General features: G+C 34.9%; 2 protein-coding genes across 6 annotated transcripts in view; both read left to right on the forward strand.

Moving 5' to 3' along the window:
* LOC106064856 (uncharacterized) overlaps nucleotides 1-11051 on the forward strand; it is a 75598-nt gene extending 64547 nt beyond the window's left edge. For both annotated transcript variants that reach the window (XM_056041184.1, XM_056041183.1), the window contains 4 exons: nucleotides 6642-6847; nucleotides 7561-7622; nucleotides 9107-9161; nucleotides 9794-11051. In XM_056041184.1, coding sequence (XP_055897159.1) covers nucleotides 6642-6847; nucleotides 7561-7622; nucleotides 9107-9161; nucleotides 9794-9862 — 392 coding nt within the window. In that variant the 3' untranslated portion in view covers nucleotides 9863-11051. The remainder of the gene's footprint in view (nucleotides 1-6641; nucleotides 6848-7560; nucleotides 7623-9106; nucleotides 9162-9793) is intronic.
* Nucleotides 11052-11916: 865 nt separating this feature from the next.
* On the forward strand, nucleotides 11917-18903 carry LOC106063268 (uncharacterized). Of its 4 annotated transcripts, XM_056041871.1 has the most exons (5): nucleotides 11917-12078; nucleotides 13844-13943; nucleotides 14591-14654; nucleotides 15964-16009; nucleotides 17746-18903. In XM_056041871.1, exons 3-5 carry the CDS (start codon nucleotides 14604-14606, stop codon nucleotides 18690-18692), a joined length of 1044 nt encoding a protein of 347 aa, XP_055897846.1. In that variant the 5' UTR covers nucleotides 11917-12078; nucleotides 13844-13943; nucleotides 14591-14603; the 3' UTR covers nucleotides 18693-18903. The 4 variants fall into 4 exon arrangements, with proteins under 4 accessions (XP_055897846.1, XP_055897847.1, XP_055897845.1 ...); XM_056041872.1 differs by lacking the exon at nucleotides 14591-14654; XM_056041870.1 differs by lacking the exon at nucleotides 11917-12078 and having other exon boundaries at nucleotides 12110-13943.
* Nucleotides 18904-19004: the final 101 nt, after the last annotated feature.

The following is a 19004-nucleotide window of genomic DNA, read 5'->3' on the forward strand; positions in this document are numbered from 1 at the left end:
AAGGTAGAAGACTTCGCTAAATATTTCATGCCTTCCCAGGGTTCACAGAAGAGGCACACGCCAATCGAGATCTCATACCTTATCATTGTCATCATTTCCTGTCGGCCGGGCCGTTACGTCACTGCCATGCGAAACACCGGAAGTACGACGTTGTCTGCCTGATTTTTCTGAAGACTTTATCAGTGACCTGAATATCCGCGGTGTCATAGAACTCATTTAATATTCACGTGACCCGCCTCGTTTTGAATACATAGCTATAGATATACAAAGTCAGCCATTCAGCTGTTTGTTTTCTTTGTTACTTGAACACATTCCATGAGTGATCTCAGGCCCATTCCTTCTTAAGACATGCTTAATTGTTCATTGCATTCCCCTCATAGAATAAAAGTAATAGTTTCGGCATCATTTACCTTTAAAATAAAACAAAACAAAGATAATCAACACTTGCTTTCATTCCGTACACCCGATACGCTAAAAAGCTTGCTGTTTATGGTTTTGTCGCCATGCATGAAAATCCTCAATAAGCCTATTATAAGGGTGTTGAAAATTACGTTATTCGGAGTAATGGGCCCTTTCCTTCGTTAGCTTCGGTTTAAGAGACTTGTCAAAATAGAATACTGGAAGAAAGTCATTAAAAATCGATATAAATAATGTAGAGATGGGGTGGGGGGCTCGATTAAGAGGACCTCTTAGAAATGTAGTGTTCATAAAAAAAAAAATAAAGATTGGATCAGGTCTATTACTGTATACATTTTGTTTTATACGGAAGCATATGTGATTCAGCACTAGATCAACATAATTGTAAGCATGGGTGATCTCGACATAATCCAAATGAACAATAATGCAGAAGTTGTTTAGGTGAAGGATTGTTTCCCTTGTCCTATAGATTGATATTGTTTACAGTTGGAGGGGTCCATAGCAATATAATATATAGCCTTGGTGGCTGATGTTACCTGTAATATATATATATATATACTAGTCGACCGGCGGCGTAGCATACGCCGCTATTTTGCAGGGATGGCCTTAGGCCATTGCAACTTATGCGACCGCAGTGGGCCCCACATTTTCATACGACCCGCGCTAATTCTAGGTGTATAAATTATTAAATTAAACCATTTTATAACTTATAACAGATTTCCCGCGGCCTCCTGTCGATTTACCAGGAGCTCCTGGAAATCTCCTGAAATGCAAAATATACGAAAATGTCCTGGAAATATCCGGAAATTATTAAAAACTTAAGAAAACTCATACAAATATCCTGAAATAAAGAGACCAAAATTTTCATTTTGGGGTATCATTCAATATGGAAAACGCCAATCCTACGCGCCTTAAAAAAAACGGCATTATGCAATATTATCAAAATCTTTAAAAAAACTCATACAAATCTCCTGAAATATGTAGACAAAAATTGTCATTTTGGGGTGTCATTCATTATGGAAAACGCCAATCCTACGCGCGATAAAAAAATGGGCATTATGCAATATTCGTAATTGTGGAATCTAGTGAAAGAAGCCATGATGCTCTGTCATGGGCCTCTGTCTCCTGGGTGGCTGGGATTATGCTGAACGCCTTCAGAGAAGCTTTGAGGGTGTCCCTGAAGCGTTTTCTTTGACCACCTTGCGAGCGTTCTCCTTCGCTTATTTAGCCATACAAGAGTCGTTTTGGGATGCGGCGGTCTTCCATTCTGCCCATCGCAGCTGGGACTCCATCAGGATTATGTGGATGCTTTGCAGACCCGCTCTTCGAAGGACTTCAGTATCTGGTATTTTGTCTTGCCATTTGACATTTAGTATTTTTCTTATACATGTCATTTGTGGTGATACCTCGTTTGTTCCAGACGTTTTTAAATAGTCTGCTATAGGATGCACTGGCCTTGGCGAAACGCAGGTCGATTTCATTATCGATCTTTCCGTTTCTGAAGAGTGTGCTGCCAAGGAATGTGAATCTGTCCACTGAGTTTATATCATGTCCATTTATCTTGATTCTTGGATCCGAGTAGGCTTTCCCTGGAGCAGGCAAATGGTAAGGTCAAAGTCTGAGCATGCTCTTGAGAAGTCACTTACGATGCTCTGCAGATCATTTTCAGAGCAGGCATTTAGGGCACAGTCGTCAGCAAATAGCAAGTCCCTGATTACTGCTGATTTTATTTTTTATTTGCTTTGAGCCGCCTCGGGTGGAATAGGCCACCATCAAATCTGTATGTTATATTTATCCCGTTGTTTTCTCTATTTGTGAATGCATCTGTCAGCATAACAGAGAACATAATACTGAACAGTGTAGGTGCTAGGACACAGCCTTGTTTTACCCCGTTTGATGCTTCGAAGGGCTCTGATTGTTCTCCACTTTCCTGAACATAACCCTCCACTTTCCTGAACACGAGCCTTCATGCCATCATGAAATAGTCTCACCATGGTTATGAATTTTCGTGGACAGCCATAATTTGACATAATCTTCCAGAGTCCTTCTCTGCTAACAGTGTCGAATGCTTTTGTTAGGTCGACATATATTGAGAAGAGGTTAGCATTTTGTTCTTGGCATTTTTCCTGGAGCTGCCTTGCCACAAAGATCATGTCAATGGTTCCACGCTCTTTTCTGAAGCGCACTGGCTTTCTGGTAGTAGACCATGTTCTAGATGAGGTATGAACCTATTTAGTTGGATACGTGCAAGGATTTTCCCAGCAATAGAGAGAAGAGATATTCCTCTGTGGTTGTCGCAGATTTGGCGGTTTCCTTTTCGCTTGTATAAATGGACAATTGTGGCATCTTTAAAGTCTTGTGGTATTGACTCTTTTTCCCCACATAATTAAGAACAGCTCATGAAGTCTTTCAATCAGGGCTAATCCACCTTTTTTGTAGACCTCTGCCGGAATGGAGTCAGCTCCTGGGGCTTTTCCGCTTGCGAGCTGTTGAATGGCAAGATCGTTTTCTTTTAGCTTAGGGGGGGGGGGGTCATCCATTTTTTTCATTTATTGGTACTTGCTGTAGCCTGTCTATGGCTGCTTCATTTATACTTGAGGGTGTATTGAGAACCTTTTCAAAGTGCTTGGCCAAGCGTTTTAGGATTTCTTCCTTGTCTGTCAATAGGATTGTCCCATCAGCATTTAGTAGGGGGGGGGGGGATGAGCCTGACTTTATGGGTCCATAGACCTCGTTTATGGCATGGAAGAAGTTCTTCGTGTCGTGCTTGTCAGCCAATTCCTGTATTGTTTCCACTTTCTTTCTTAGCCAGGTATCTTGCATTTGGCGTAACTGTTTTTGCACATTTTTGCGGATGTTTGTGAATGCATCTTTAGTGGACTGGGAGTTTGGGTTGTTCAGATACAATTTATGGAGCTTATGCTTTTCATCTAATAGTTTTCTGATCTCAGTACTGTTTTCATCAAACCAGTCCTGATGCTTTCTCTCCATAGGTCCGAGTATGCTTAATGCTGTGCTATGGATAGTTTCTTTGGAGCATTACCAGCTTTTATCTACATTTGATTCAGCTAGAGGGGTGGACTTGAGGCAGTTCTCTATCGCATCTGTAAGCGACTTTTCAATTTTGTCATCTGCTAGTCTGGCCGTGTTTAGCTTTTTATGGGTTTAGATTTTTGCGGACGTCTCTTTGGTTGAATACGAATGTTTAGTTTTGTGATGATGAGGCGGTGGTCTGTTCCACATTCTGCACCACAGCTAGATTTGGTGACACGTATGTTCTGACGGTCAGATTGTCTGGTGATGATGTAGTCTATGAGGTGCCAGTGTCTTGAGCAGGGATGCATTCAGGAAGTTATATATATATACAGGGCCGGACTTAGGCCACTACAACCTATGCGATCGCAGTAAGACCCGCACTTTCATAGGCCCCACGCTAATTCTAGGTGCCAGTCTTACGATCGATAAAATAAAAACTGCATTGTCAGCTTTCATTCAATAAAATTTATTGTAAAGACGAATGTATTTTCTAATACAAAATCTTAATGTTGACTTTATGCTTATCCCTACCCAGACTAGGCCGCGCCAAATCCGTTTCGCACAAGGCCCCGCAATAGCTAGGACCGGCCCTCTCTCTATATATCTATCTATCTATCTATCTATCTATATATATATATATATATATATATATATATATATAGTCGTGGGTCGTCTTGTCTTAAAGAAATAGGTTTCTCCCTGCTTTATCCTCTCTCTCTCTCTCTCTCTCTCTTTGATTTCAACCTGCTATCTTCCATCCACTTTAAGATTACTTGGCACTTAGATCATCTGGCATCTTTCCTGGATCCACTTTTTTTTTTAAAGAAGCTAAAAGTTAAAAGAAAGAATAAAAATCTTTTTTTCCCCTTTTATTAGCATTGGAATTGGAAGAAGTGAAGACATTAAAACAACAACAACTGATATTAGAAACATTCCTGGTATTTTCTCAACCTCTACTCTCGAAACACGAGTTAGATAAGGTCAGAAGGAAGAAAGCAGAGTTAGAGAGCGGTAGATTGAATAAAAGTCTAAGGCATAGCGCAACTCTGCAGTATCAATACGTACAAGATAAAGTGAGTGAGTGAGTGTGTGTGTGTCGGTGAGATGAATTTCAAATGGAGGCATCTCACGTTGGCGTGGTTGTGTGTGGACCAAGTCAATTTCGTGCATGCGTGATGGACGGGACTAGGTCGGTCCGACTAAGCCGGCCAATTAGTCAAAGATTGACCTTATAATACGTCTGTGTCTTCTCCGGTCTGTCGTCGATTATTGAACAGTACCAACATGGAACAAAGAAACCTTTTAACAAACTTCAAAGTATAACGTAGAAAAGAGATACTTCTTCAACACTTCATTACTTCGGATAGATATCAGCTAGATTATATTTTACATGAGATAGCAACATAGACACTAGACTTCTAAGTCTTTGAATATTTATCGTGATGCAGACACTAGACACTTGGTTAGGCCAATAATAGAATATGCATCCTCCGTTTGGGACCCCTCAACTCAAAAAAACATCAAGAAACTGGAACAGACGCAAAATAGAGCAGTGAGATCTATAACAAACGAATATTCACATTTGACTCGAGTAACACCTTCAGTAAAATCACTAAATTTAGAAAGCCTTCAGGATAGAAGACTCAAAGCTAAAGTAGCAATTATACATAAAACACTGAACCATAATCTTCAAATACAAAATTTAATCAAATACTCAGAAAGACACAAAGATAAAGGCACATCCCTCGCATTTGTACAAATACTCCTTCTTCCCTAGTGCTATTAGAGCATGGAATGGGTTGCCTGAGCTAGCCAGGAAAACCAGTGACTTGGCAGAATTTAAGTCATTGGTTAATATGCATGACTAAATGCATGACGCGTAGGACGTAATCATCTTCTTTTTTGAAGTAACGTCTGTATTATATAAGATAAGATATTTATCGTGATGCTTAACAAAGTATTGGTTCATTCATTCAAAATTCTTTATTCAGAAAGCTTTTTTTTTTAACTTGTAATTTTTCTATAAAAACTTTGTTGTTGTTGCGTTTGATATATACATACATCATCATATGTAGTCATTAAGAATTGAAAGTAATGGAGGAAAATCGGGAGAGACTATCTACATCTATTGGACAGTAGGGCCTGACATTTTGATAAGCTCCTTATTTCTTCAGTCGATGAATAGTGGTTGCTGCAGATCTAAGTGGTTGTTGTCTATTCTAAGTAGCAGTCTCTAGATCAAAATCTTCATCTGCCTTGTTCTTGGTCTGTTAGCTTCTAAATCTGGATAATACTTGAAATGTCAAAGCAAAAACTGGAATGTTCAGAAATCTATTTCAGTTTGACAAAAAAAATACACAGTCCATACAACTATCAGTGTCTTATTAGTGTTCTAGTTTATGTGCATTAAAGTCCATAAAACTATAAGAGCCCTTAAAATGTTCTATACTTAAAATAATACTTGGGTATTTTTGTGAATGATATAGATTCAATAAAATTAGATAGCTCAAAAATTTCCTTTCTTGATTTAAAAAAAACAAAAACACAAAAAAAAAAAAAACAATAGAAAAACGAAAAATACCTAAATAAAAAAAACAAAGCTTATTGTGTAATTATTGTGTAATAGTTTGAATCCTCGTGTTTCCCAAACTTTTTCCTTATTAAAACACTTCGCCACACATTCTGAATATTTATTTAACTGAACACTTTGCTGGCTAGGGAGGAAAGAAGGTATTATCTGCGTGAATGTTACCGTGATCGCTTTGTAAATGTATAAAAAAAACTTGTTCACCTAGTGCTCAAGCCTCCTCAAAGGGACTATACACCACATGTGAAGTATTATTTTTTCCCTTGTTTGATACCAAACAAAATAATTAGTTACCTATCAACTAATTGGTTATTTTATTTTTATTGATTCTTTTTTTTTGTCAGGTACAAGAAATAATTGTGCAAAATTTCAAATTGATCCAACATTGGGTGAGTGCCAACCGGCGCCTGAACCAGTAACCCTGCGGGCCACGGTTGGCATGGCCCCTTATTTTCATCACATTTAATTCTCTACTTTCTCTCATTTAAAGAAAAAACTTCTGCTTTTCATTTATGTTCAATATATATAGAGTTTTAGATTACTAATTAATTCACGTTTTCTTTTACATAATGAATTTCTTTTTTTTAAAAATTGTCCCCAGAGAGATCCAACTCTTTCAAGAAAATCTATAATGGCAAGTCTTCAAAGTTGAAAGAAAGAAATGAGGACATTGGTGTGCCATTAAGTTCTTCACCAAAAACTGCTGCAGGCTCTGCCTCTACTGGAAGTGGGGACAAAACCAATGGTGCTACAAAGCTACAAAACAAAACTTTCTTACTGGAAGTACCCAATGAAATGGCTAAACCGGTAATTAAACAAAAAAAATTTTTGTAAAAAAAAAAAAAAAACAGCTTATGCAATGTTGGGTAGTTAAAGTTGTTGTTTTTATTCACATTTTCAGGGTAAAAATAATTTCATTTTTAGATTTCTAAAGTTTATTTACTTGATATCTAAAATAATTATAGATTATAAAGAGAATACCTTTTTATAGATTAGGAAATAAATGTAGATAATATAATTATTGTTCCTTTATTTGGTATTTTATTCCTAGATTTTTTTTTTTTTTCAAAATAAAAATATTATAATAAGGATGTTCTTTTAACTTGACACATATTCATAAAAAAGTGTCTAATATAATTAAATATTTTAATTATATTAATTATTAATAATGTAAATAATAGCAACAACAACTTAAAGCTCAAGCTCTGTTATAACTAATTCCATTAAAAACCTTCTAAATAGCAAAAATATATAAACAATTAGTTACCTTCACTGCTCATGGCTGATAGTTTACAGGAGCATATGAGGTCATCACTACTTTTTCTTATTTATCCCATAAAGGTCATGTGCAAGAAATAGCTGGCTAGTCACTGGATACCTTTTGAAATCCTTTTTCTTAAACTGCTAAATCCATCAAGTCTTATCCCCAGTATTATTTTATGAACTTGACCTATATAGTTTGAATTATTTGTGAATGCAAGCTTAGAAAAGGTCTACACATAAATATATGTATTTTCCAGGAGCCAACAACAAAGGGAACCATGAGAGATTTCAAGTCTTTAACTGCATCTAAAATAATTCAGTAAGTTTACACTTTTAATTATAACATATAGCCCCATATACAGTTCATGTGATCTGATTGAGCAGATCAGATATTATTTTTTTGATGCATTGATTTTATTGATTGTACAAATAGATGCTATCTTACTAGATTTTTCTAAGGCTTTTGACAAAGTTCACCACCATAGTTTGCTTAAAAAATTAAAATATTTCGGCATTAATGGTCCACTGCATCAGTGGATTAAGGACTTTCTGATAGGGAGAGAACAAACTGTAATAATAAATGGCTCTAAATCAACACCGATAACAGTAAACTCAGGTGTACCTCAAGAAACAGTCTTGGGTCCACTACTATTTTTAATTTACATAAATGATTTACCAAATTGCATTACTTCAGGAACAAAAGTCAGATTATTTGCAGACGATTGCTAAATATATAGAACAATAAAAACAACACAAGACACAGATATTTTACAAAGAGAATTAGATGAATTACAGAAATGGGAATCAAATTGGAGCATGTCTTTCCACCCAGAAAAATGTCAGTTGTTAAGAGTAACAAAAAACTAAAACAAATTAATTCCACTTATCTTATTCATGGCAAACCAGTAACACAGACTAAAAACGCAAAATACCTAGGTGTTATAATAAATGAAAAACTGTCATGGAATCCACATATTGATGAAACTACAAAAAAATCAAACAAAGCATTAGGATTTATTAAAAGAAATTTCTATAAATCAAATAAGAACATAAAACTAAAATGTTATTTAACCTTGGTTAGGCCAATAATAGAATATGCATCCTCTGTTTGGGACCCCTCAACCCAAGAAAACATTAAGAAACTAGAACAGACACAAAATAGAGCAGTGTGATTCATAACAAACGAATATTCACATTTGACTAGAGTAACACCTTTAGTAAAATCACTAAATTTAGAAAGCCTTCAGGACAGAAGGCTCAAAAGTAAAGTAGCAATCATACATAAAACACTGAACCATAATCTTCAAATACAAAATTTAATAAAATACTCAGAAAGACACAAAGATAAAGGCACATTCCTCGTCCCATATGCTAGGACAAATTTGTACAAATACTCCTTCTTCCCTAGTGCTAATAGAGCATGGAATGGGTTGCCTGAGCTAGCCAGGAAAACCAGTGACTTGGCAGAATTTAAGTCATTGGTTAATATGCATGACTAAATGCATGACGCGTAGGACGTAATCATCTTCTTTTTTGAAGTAACGTCTGTATTATATAAGATAAGATAAGATAAAATGTATTAATGCCTTTGCTAAACATTTCTCTTTCTGTTCATTTGTTTTTAGATTAAACATTTTTTTTTTAAATCTAATATAATCTTTAAAATGTTACAAAAATTCCTAGCTGATAAAAGTGATCATTACAAACATTAAAATGATGTTCTTTAACTGGTACATAGTGATAAACTCCTGGTTAAATTAAAGACTAAATAGGTTACATATATGTATTCTTTTTTTTTTTCAGTGTAACAAGTAGTCAGATAGAGTTCTTTAAAATGTTGGATGAGAAGATTGAGAAGGTAAATAATTATATTTGTTCATCTATATATAAAATGTATTACATTCCTGTCCACAGTGACAGCTGTACAGCCTACAATGTGTACCTTATTTTTTATTCACATTATTTGTAGTGTCTAAAACGGGTCAGAACAAAGTTCTTTTTGGCCCACCAATGAAATAAACTCCCAATGGCTAGGCTTGAGAGATTTGTTTTTCTGGAACTTCTATTTTGGAAAAGCCCTATCAGTTAAAAGTTCATTTAATCTCAGCTAGATCAGGATACTGTCTTCCTTAAGCTTCTCTAAGAACCATAACTGAAGTTAGTTTGAGGCTAAACTAACCCTAGGGAATACACAGCAAGGAGTAAATATGGAATGATGAGTTTTTCATTTTTACACCACATGCAATACACTAGGTACTACAGAAGCTTTCATCCTAAAATGTCAATGTTGACAACTTCACATCCTACAATGTTATCTTATAATAAGCTATTTCTGACTAACTTTAAAACCTTCACTATTTGTAAGTTACATATTACATTCAATAGTGATTTTTTTTATTTAATAAATCTACATTCTGTTTGACACCTTCTTATGTCATTATGTATATTCTAAACTAATTAAATTTTATCTTTTTTTGTTTCTTTGTGTAGGGTGGAGAAAATCTGACATCTACAGACTGCTCAGAAGTTTCTTCTATTGATGAAGTCTACAAGCATTAATCATTGGCTAGAGCACAGACTAGAACTCAACTTGTAAAGATGTGTTTCTTCTGTTACTTCATGGAGATGACTTTTAATGTTACTGAGAATATAGTTCAGTGACTGAAACTACAATGTAGTGAACATTTACACTAATGAATTGACTCACTAAATAGAGGCTGAATCACTCAATACAGAATGAATCATTAATTACATTCAGTTCAAATTACTTGTCAATGAACATTTTTGTATGATTTCAAGTTTTCTACTTTCAAATTGGTATAAATGACATGGAGGTGAATTCTTCAGTTGTTGTTTCTTTTTTCAAACATAGATTAACAGACCAAGATCTACCAAGATATACAGGTCACCTTGTTTCCTACTTTTAAAGTGTGTCACTAAGAGTCAATGAATAAGTGAAGACATTTCTTGCAATGGATAAATGGATGTATACTAAGTGGATTTTTATCACAGAATTAACATATTCTGTTTCTAGCAAATCATTTTTTATGGTTAATAATTGTTTTACAAACTAGAATAGATTGATTATAAAATAGACAAAGGAAACTTTGAAAATGTTTGATTGTACCACTAAAAGAAACTTTTGAATATTCAAGAACAACATCAATACAGAAATAGACATTCTACATAAAAAGTGACTTGGGTATTGTATATATATTTTTGTAACTTGAATTAGAAACTTGAAATAACCAAGCACCACATATTTAGGAGATACATGAATCTGAATGTCTGTGAAATTTGATAATTTAATTTTTCAGTTTTATTAGTTCTGACGTAATTTAGTACAAATAAAAGGATTGTTTTGTTATTTGTATTTGAAAGTTTTAATTTTCAGAATAAATTTTTGAATTAATTAATTTCTGTATTTCTAAGAAAGTACATTTGAAATTAAGATTATGATAGTAATTTATTGTTTTACATTTTTTTCCCAATTCAATTTATGATAGATTATTATTGCACAGTAGAAAAAACAAACAAACAACAACTGCTGTTCTCTTTTGAAAGTAGTTACAATATTTCATATATTTGGGTAATAGGTTAGTGCATACAACAGCTAGGCAGTTAGTTAAAAGCTTAAGAGAGTTTAAGATCATGTTTATGATTATGAAACTGTTAGAATGTTAAACAAATCATTCTAGTTCATGTATTATTTTGGTTACTTTTTAAAAATCATTTATATTAGCAATGTCACAATAATTCTATCATTGGTTCTCACGGCACTCTATCTAAGCTGATGTCATCTTACAATTAATCCTAGTCATTACTTATTAAACCTATTTTATGAATTTGTGAGACTACTTTGGAACAAGAATATGTCTGTCTTTAAATTGGACTTCAAAATAAATTAAAAATGGTTTTCACATTTGGAATGACAGATCAACAAACAAGATAAATCAATAATTAATTTAAAAAATGAAACAATACCCTACATCATACTTAATCCTAATTCTAAAATACCTAGGTATAGTTTCCTTAAAAAACAGAAAATACTATATACCGGTGTATACAGGATATATATACCATTAATAATTGTAACCTGATTTGAAATTTAGTCCATTAGAAGATCTTGTTTTTTCCTTGTTTTAATTCAAACTGTCAGGAACAACAACAGAGCTACTTCCCTTGTGTTTACATCTCACAGAACAGTTTAAACAATATCATACCACTAAATAAAAAGTGATATATTTAGAGTACAAAATATGGAACAGGTGAATGTACAGACATTGAATATTTTATTTATATTTGTGTGACCACTTATTTTTTTTTTGGTTTGGGGATTACATAGAATACATATTGAATTTTAATTTTGCTTTTTTTAATTTTTAATTTCATAAATAAATGAATAAGACTTAAAAATCGATGAAAAAAAAACCCAACCCATTTGAAGTTTATGAATTTTCAAACATGTATAAGTATGTAAGCAATGGGTCTATCGAAAGCTGGAAAACGTAGAAAGGGGTGTACAAGACAAAAAGGTTTGGGAACCACTGTCCTACACCCTAACTGAAATTTATTCCACGCGGAAATTCCTGAAATTATAAATAGACAAATGCGTTAGAGAGGTTCAATTTTGTTTTGCTATTCAGCTGTTACTATTTTAAAAATACAAGATAACAAGCAAGGAGCTTACTTCTACTGGTCAAGCAAGTTTTAATCAAGTTTCAATAAATGTTTTTTTCTAGCCTATGTCTATGAAAAAGTGTCCTAATTAGAAAGTAAGCAAATTTTCTTAGTTATTCCAATATCTTTAGAGTATGTTTTATCTATGGCCTTCAGTCGCAAAGATAATTTGGTTCATCTCTTAGAAATGAGATGAAAACCTTGGCATTAGCTATGGTGGGAACAATCTATAGGAGTCTACATTGTTATAGGATTATATTTTATCACTGAAGAATAAGTTCTACTAGTCATTTAGTTTAATTTGTTTTAAATCTCAACTCACGGTTTGATATCCACCGTATTTTAAACTATCTGTATCAAACCAATCCTCACAATTCATCTATAAAATTGTTCAGTACAGAAAATATAAGAGAACATTTAATAATGTCCCCTTATAGATGGTATCACTTAAGACTGCTTTATTGATCCTTATGGAAATTTGTTGTGATTACAAGGACTCTTTTCTCACATAAAAACAACACAACAGAAATATTCACATAAATAAAACAGACACAGCATAAAGAGTTCATTCAGCGACAACACACAACCATCTTGGTCCTTTTGATATTTCTTGATCAAGAGAGATAGAAGACGTTTTATTGAATGTTATGTTTAAGAACTTAAGCTAATAATTTGTTTAGTAACATTTTTCTCTTATTGATTCTTCACATATCCTGTAGTCGAGAAATATTATTCACTGTTCTGTATGGTTTGTTGGTGGCTACAAAATGACCAGGCCTATTAATTCGTTATACTGTAAATGTAAGGATCACTCAGTGGTTCTCAGCCTGAAGTTTTACTTACACATCTTTTTTATATTATTAGTTATTTTCTGTCTTGTATTTGATTGAAGGCTAAGACGGGACACTTTTATTAATGTATGAAACTTAAAAGTCTGATGCTTGCTTTCTCGCACGTGATTAAATGCCAACTCCTGTAAATATTTGATCATTTCTGTTATCTTGGCTCTATAATCTCAACGATGTGCTCATACAAAAGTAGCCTACACCGATAACAAGATCACTAATTTAATGGTCACCACGTCAGTGCTGCAGAAAAGAGTCTATCAGACCTACGTGCTGAGCACTCTGCTACATGGCAGTGAAAAGAATCTCAATATCATCCATCTCATATGCTTAAGATTCTTGAAATAAAGGGACAAGGTAAAATCCCCAACGAGAAAGTCCGCAATATACGACTCGACTGGCTTGCAGATGTACACTGAAAGACACAAGGTGGACTGCTACAAGATGGACTTCCACAAGATCTATTTATGGTGATCTAATGTAGGGCAGAAGAGCTCCAGGTCATCCACTTCGAAGATAAAATGACGTGTTTGTAAGCGCGGCATGAAGCTCTTAAAGATCGTCACCAACTTTTGGAGTAGGGAAGCACAAGGAAAGTCCACATGGAGAGTAAGCATAAAGTAGAGTAGTAGTATAAAAGTAAAGTGCCCCTTTCAGACCTTGCGATTTATAGGGCAGAGGATGAAAAGGCCATCTGTTTCTATGGCCGACGGTTTAAAGGAGGAGTAGAGGATTATTACCTAACTTCTGACCTTGGATGTGTATCTTTTGTCACAAAAGAAGCCGCTAAGGGAAACAATCGTCTATCGAGAGGTAAAACGTCACAGTAAATTTTTGTGGCATCTGTAGTTCCATCATTTCACCTGTTGACAATTAATTTTTATTTTTATTCGTCCGTTTAAATGTGATTGTATGATGCATGAATATAGTATGAATATACTTCTACATTTTTTAGTTTTTAATTTGAATATATTTTGTTTTGTTTATGACTTTGGGCATATCTATAAAAATGAAGGCCATTACTTCCTAGCCCAAACTTCCCGCAGGACGGCAGAGGATAGCCTGAACACGGAACCATCGAGACAACTAGTACGCATCACATGCGACACGACCAGGTAGCTATACCAATGTAATCTATGATTCAAAATTATTCGACTGTTCTATTTGTTGTTTCCCAGGAGTATAAAGTTTTATTTTTGTCGTCTGCACTTGTCTTCTGCAAGAGTTTTTCTTTTGGTCTCAAAGGCGTGTCTCTCGACCTTTCTGTGAGCTTTTCAGGTGTCTCTTTCAGTCCATTTTCTGCTGCTTTTCTCTAAAAAAAAAATGCCTTTGGTCTCAGAGCAACTCTACGCCGCCCTTCAGCATAACATGGTACTTTGTATGGCAGTATTGTCAGCGTACGCCCATTTCGGAGTAAATGTAGATTACCTTTGATGGAAGCGTTCGAGGAAGCTTAGAGGCATGATATAGAACATTCAGGTCTCAGAGCTATTACAAAAGTAAGGTTAGAACCACTGCTTCAAAGAGATATAATCCACTTTTGGCCTTAGCCAGACTATTGTCTATGGTAATTGAAGCTTTCATAAAAGATACAAAATATGATGACATTGGAGACACGCCCCATGCCTACGGCCCAACATGCCAGATTATGGCGTCTTAAAAAAGTTTATTAAATTAATTTTTTTTCCTTCAGAATAGCACTTTTTAAAATTGTAAATATAGCGTGTTGTCAATTTGTTAACAAAATAAATTTGCTTTGCAGTCCAGCTGTCACCATGGGCTTAATAATTTCAATGCCAGATAGACCAAAGATAGATCATACAGAGGTAGGATAGAGAACGCAAATATATTAGGCCTACAAATATAATTAGCAAAAAAATGAGTTGTAATAATATTTTGATGCGAATATTCTTAATAGTTTCAAACAGCAGAAAATAGTGATAGAAAATCATTTATTATATAAAAAGCTAAATATATTAAAGCTAAATAAAAAGTTTAGACTTAAAAAAGAATAGCTAAGTCATGCCAAATAATTGCCCTGAAAAACTATGGGCCTTTGATGAGAAGTTTAACCGCCGATAAGAGTGTTGGGCTGACTATTAATATTTACGCCTTAGTCTATCGTACCGTGTTTTGAACACTCTGATATACGGCAGTTAAACATGTTCTATTTGCTATTGACTCAGATAGCAAAGGGATATAACTACGAATATGCTTGGGATTGTCATTACCACAGCGCATTAAAACAAGGTCAAGCTGTGTAATTTTGAATCGAGGAATAAAAATCTTCTACTAAATTGGCCTATTAAAAAACATACGGTGCTAAAAATAAAATTGGTTCTCCTGTAAATCATAAATACACCCAACTGTATAAGTGTGTATAACATAAATTTATTTCGTAGGTTATGTAGGCCCGTATACATGTTTAGCCCAATTAGATGTTATACAAAGCAGTGGCGTCACTAGGGGCGCGAGGGGTGCGGTCCGCACCTATTGACATCCTTTTGGGGGTGACATCCAAGTCGGAAAAAATAATATATTGGCTAAAGCAGACATATTTTTTTAAAAATCTCTAAATATAAGCCCAAATATGCCTTGAGATGTCTAGATGGTAATTTAAGTGTAAATGACACAGCATAACGTTAAACCATTTCTGTCTTTAAGTATAACCAAGGAAACCTGTTCAGGTGATGTGAAGTCTGTTTCTAATTTTAATTACATTTCATTGTAAAATTTGCAATAAAAATCTGAGAAAAGATGTCTTAATTAGTGGAATTTTATTATAGAATTGACAATCATTTTACATTTCAGTGACAATCAATAAAAGTAGGTAATCAGCTCAGTGTATTGGTTCAACAACAAGAACTAACTAACAATGTTGTTTATTGAAACATATTTGAAGAAATTGATAGGAGGGGGGGGGTGATGCCCTCAGATGACCGCACCAGGTGATACAGACAAGAGTGACGCCACTGATACAAAGTACAGACTCACAATTATGAAACTAGTTGTTTTTTTTGGTATAATGTCTATTGTTTTGGTATTCTTATTATAGCTATTAATATCATTTAATAAAATATATATAGATGCGTCTACTGCTAAGTAATTTTCAATTCAATTCTCTATTCTTATCAGACAGATGGTTGTGAGCAAAAACTCATGAATGAAGATCCGATGATTGGTAAACCTGATTTTTTTATTTTCACCTCATATTTTGACTAAATCTTGTTATTTAACAAAACTAATAGAAGACCTTTTTTTTTAAAATTTATTTTATCACTTAGGCTAACAAAACTATGTTAACTACTAGATCTACGAGATTTTATTTACTATCGGTGTAGTTATAGAATCTCTACTCTCGCTCACCGACTCTCACTAGTTCTCCCCTCTAAGAACCTCCCTAATAATATGTTTTCTTGCCCAATTCAAGGAATGATATATATGTTAAGTATTAAGGGACAATTTTACACAATCCTTTTTTTTTTTCGCAATTGTTGTACTCAGTTCTATGCCTAGTACAAATTTCATTCGTGTATTACTATGAAGAACAACTTAAAATACTGCCGGAGTTGGGAGAGGGACGTTCAATGCAGGTCGTTCCTTTTCGGAAATGAAAACAAGCAAAATTAAAAAAAAAAAAAAAGCTTATCTAAGGGGAAGAACTCCACATATAAAGCCACTATATACCGGCAAGGTGCGAAACTCGGCATTCTATTGCCATGTGGCCAGCACAACGTCCAACTGCCATTTACATTTCCACAATTAATGTCAGGTACCCATTAGACTTGTGTGGTCTCCGGTGGCCCAAAAAATTCTGAACTTCGCAGTCTTCACCAGGGATCGAGCCCTAGCCCTTTGGTTCGGAAGCCAAGTGCTTTCCCACTCAGCCACCGCGCTTTTCTTTTACATTAATTATGATACGACATTTTCCCAATTAAATTCTTACAATCAGTTGTTGTTTTTTTTTAATTAACTTTACGTCCTGTCCAGATAAAAAAAAAGAACATAGAATAACATAAAGCATAGCCAATGAAAAGTTTTGTTTCCCCACTAAAAACTATTGGAAAAAAAATGTCCGACAAGGAGTTGCCAACTTTTTTTTTTTTTTGTTTTGTGCGAATGTTAACAGTTCAAAGAAGTCCCTTCGTCTGATAAACACAATAATTGCTCTAGATCTGCAGTAAACGTCCAAGATTCGCAATTCGTATAAGAATTTGGCCGTGGCCAAGGAGCGCATCAGTCTGATTTTAGTGCAGAGATCTGTGCCTTTGTCTTTCCATATTGTTTTCAGTTTGGCTAGTGCTGCTGTGGACAGTGCAATTCTGGTTAGTAGTTAATGTATGGTTCCCTCATATGAGACGATTGCTCTGAGGTATTTAAAGCTACTGATACTTGTCCTCTTTTGCCTGCATTACTGATGTCCCATTTAAAGCCCTGTTGGCAATCTGCTTTGTCGGCATAGATTAAATCATTAGCATAGGCCTATCACATGCTGCAGAAGTCTTCTTATAGATGCACATCACCAAGTCAACTAACTATTCTGTTCCTGCCAGACCATCTATGTCATCCGCAAAGCGCAAGTTAGTAAAATGTTCTTCCTCCAATGCTTACAGAACCTCCATAACCCTCAAGAGCATCTTCCATTATCCTTTCAAGGAAGATATTGCAAAGAATTGGTGAAAGGTGATTATTGTTGTCTTAATTACTATTTTCAAAATTGATTTCCTTTCCACACAAAAATACATTGACTTAGGCCTACACACATTATTTGCCAGAATTCCTTAAAAATTCTAAATTTAAAAAAATGTAAACAACGGTTTGTAGTAGGCCTACTCTCCCATAACTCAATATAATCTTTGTGTATTGCTTGTTTGTTTGTATTTTATTTATATATTTAAAAAAAAAATTAATCTACAGTTGATCATGAAACAGAGGTGTCAGAATGTGGAGAAGCTGGCCTACATTCAAAATATACTGACTGTACGAAGAATCCAGGGCATGCAAAATTTATAACTCTCGATACATTCACGGTTAATCATTTACCTGCAGGATATCATGACAATATTTTATACGATTACATCAACTGTATCGCCGACCTGACTGTTAGAGTGACCACCAAAATGACCAGTTCATCCAGACCAAAATTTTGGCCAGAAACCACTCAGCCATATCCATTTAACAATAGCAGCACCACAAACTTTAGAACAGGAAGTGGAATAGTGAGATCTGTAAACAAGTATAAAGATGGACTTATACAAGGTGGATATCTAGGAGCTAGCCACTCCACCAAGTGCTGGTGCATAAAATGTCAACGTTCAGACTCACCTAGCAATGTGTGGTGGGAGTTTAATGTGTACACGGCCACACATGTGGTTTTTGATGAATATGAGGCAAGCCACACGTCTTTAAGATTGTTTTATGACAGAGATGATAGTCCTGTGGTCATTGTTGATAAGATCAGTGTTGTTTATGTCAATATTAAGCATGACAAGTGTATGTTGAAGTGTGTGACATGTGATATCAATGTGGGAGATAAACTAATAGGAATGAGGGAAACTTATTTAGATGCGTGGAAGCAAGTCTTGGGCAAATACAGTGTACTTAGAGATACGCATAAGTTAACCATTATAGTATCACATCCTCATGGGCGTTCCAAAAAAGTCAGTGTTGGTCATTGGAAAGACAAAATAGTCTTGGAAGAAGATGGCGACATCAAGTTTAGCTACACAACCTCTACGTGCCCAGGAAGCAGTGGAGCCAGTGTCCACTGTGTTGGGTACAGTAGGTGGATGTGGTTTGAACTTGTCCACCGTGGAAGTTTAAGCTCTGGGTTAAATTGCAGTGGGACCGGCGGTGTCTTGTGATTTATCTCCTGATACAAACATATCGACAAAATGGAGATATTTGATATATTGATACGAATTATTACACTCTTTCAACACCGTATATATCCTTTTTTTTAATTAACATAACAAGTAACATACAAAACGTTATTTTTTAAAAGCAATTCTCCTTTATGAAGCTGATGGACTCTGTTAAATTTACTTCATGCGATGTTTCATTATTACTAGAAGCTGGGGATAACATTGGCCTCTGCATTACCATACGACCTGGCCCAATATTAGCGCGTCATATGGTACGCTATTTACACCGTCATAAGAGTAAAGTGAGATAAA

The sequence above is a fragment of the Biomphalaria glabrata genome, chromosome 9 (assembly GCF_947242115.1).
Source record: "Biomphalaria glabrata chromosome 9, xgBioGlab47.1, whole genome shotgun sequence".
Classification (NCBI taxonomy): Eukaryota; Metazoa; Mollusca; class Gastropoda; family Planorbidae; genus Biomphalaria; species Biomphalaria glabrata.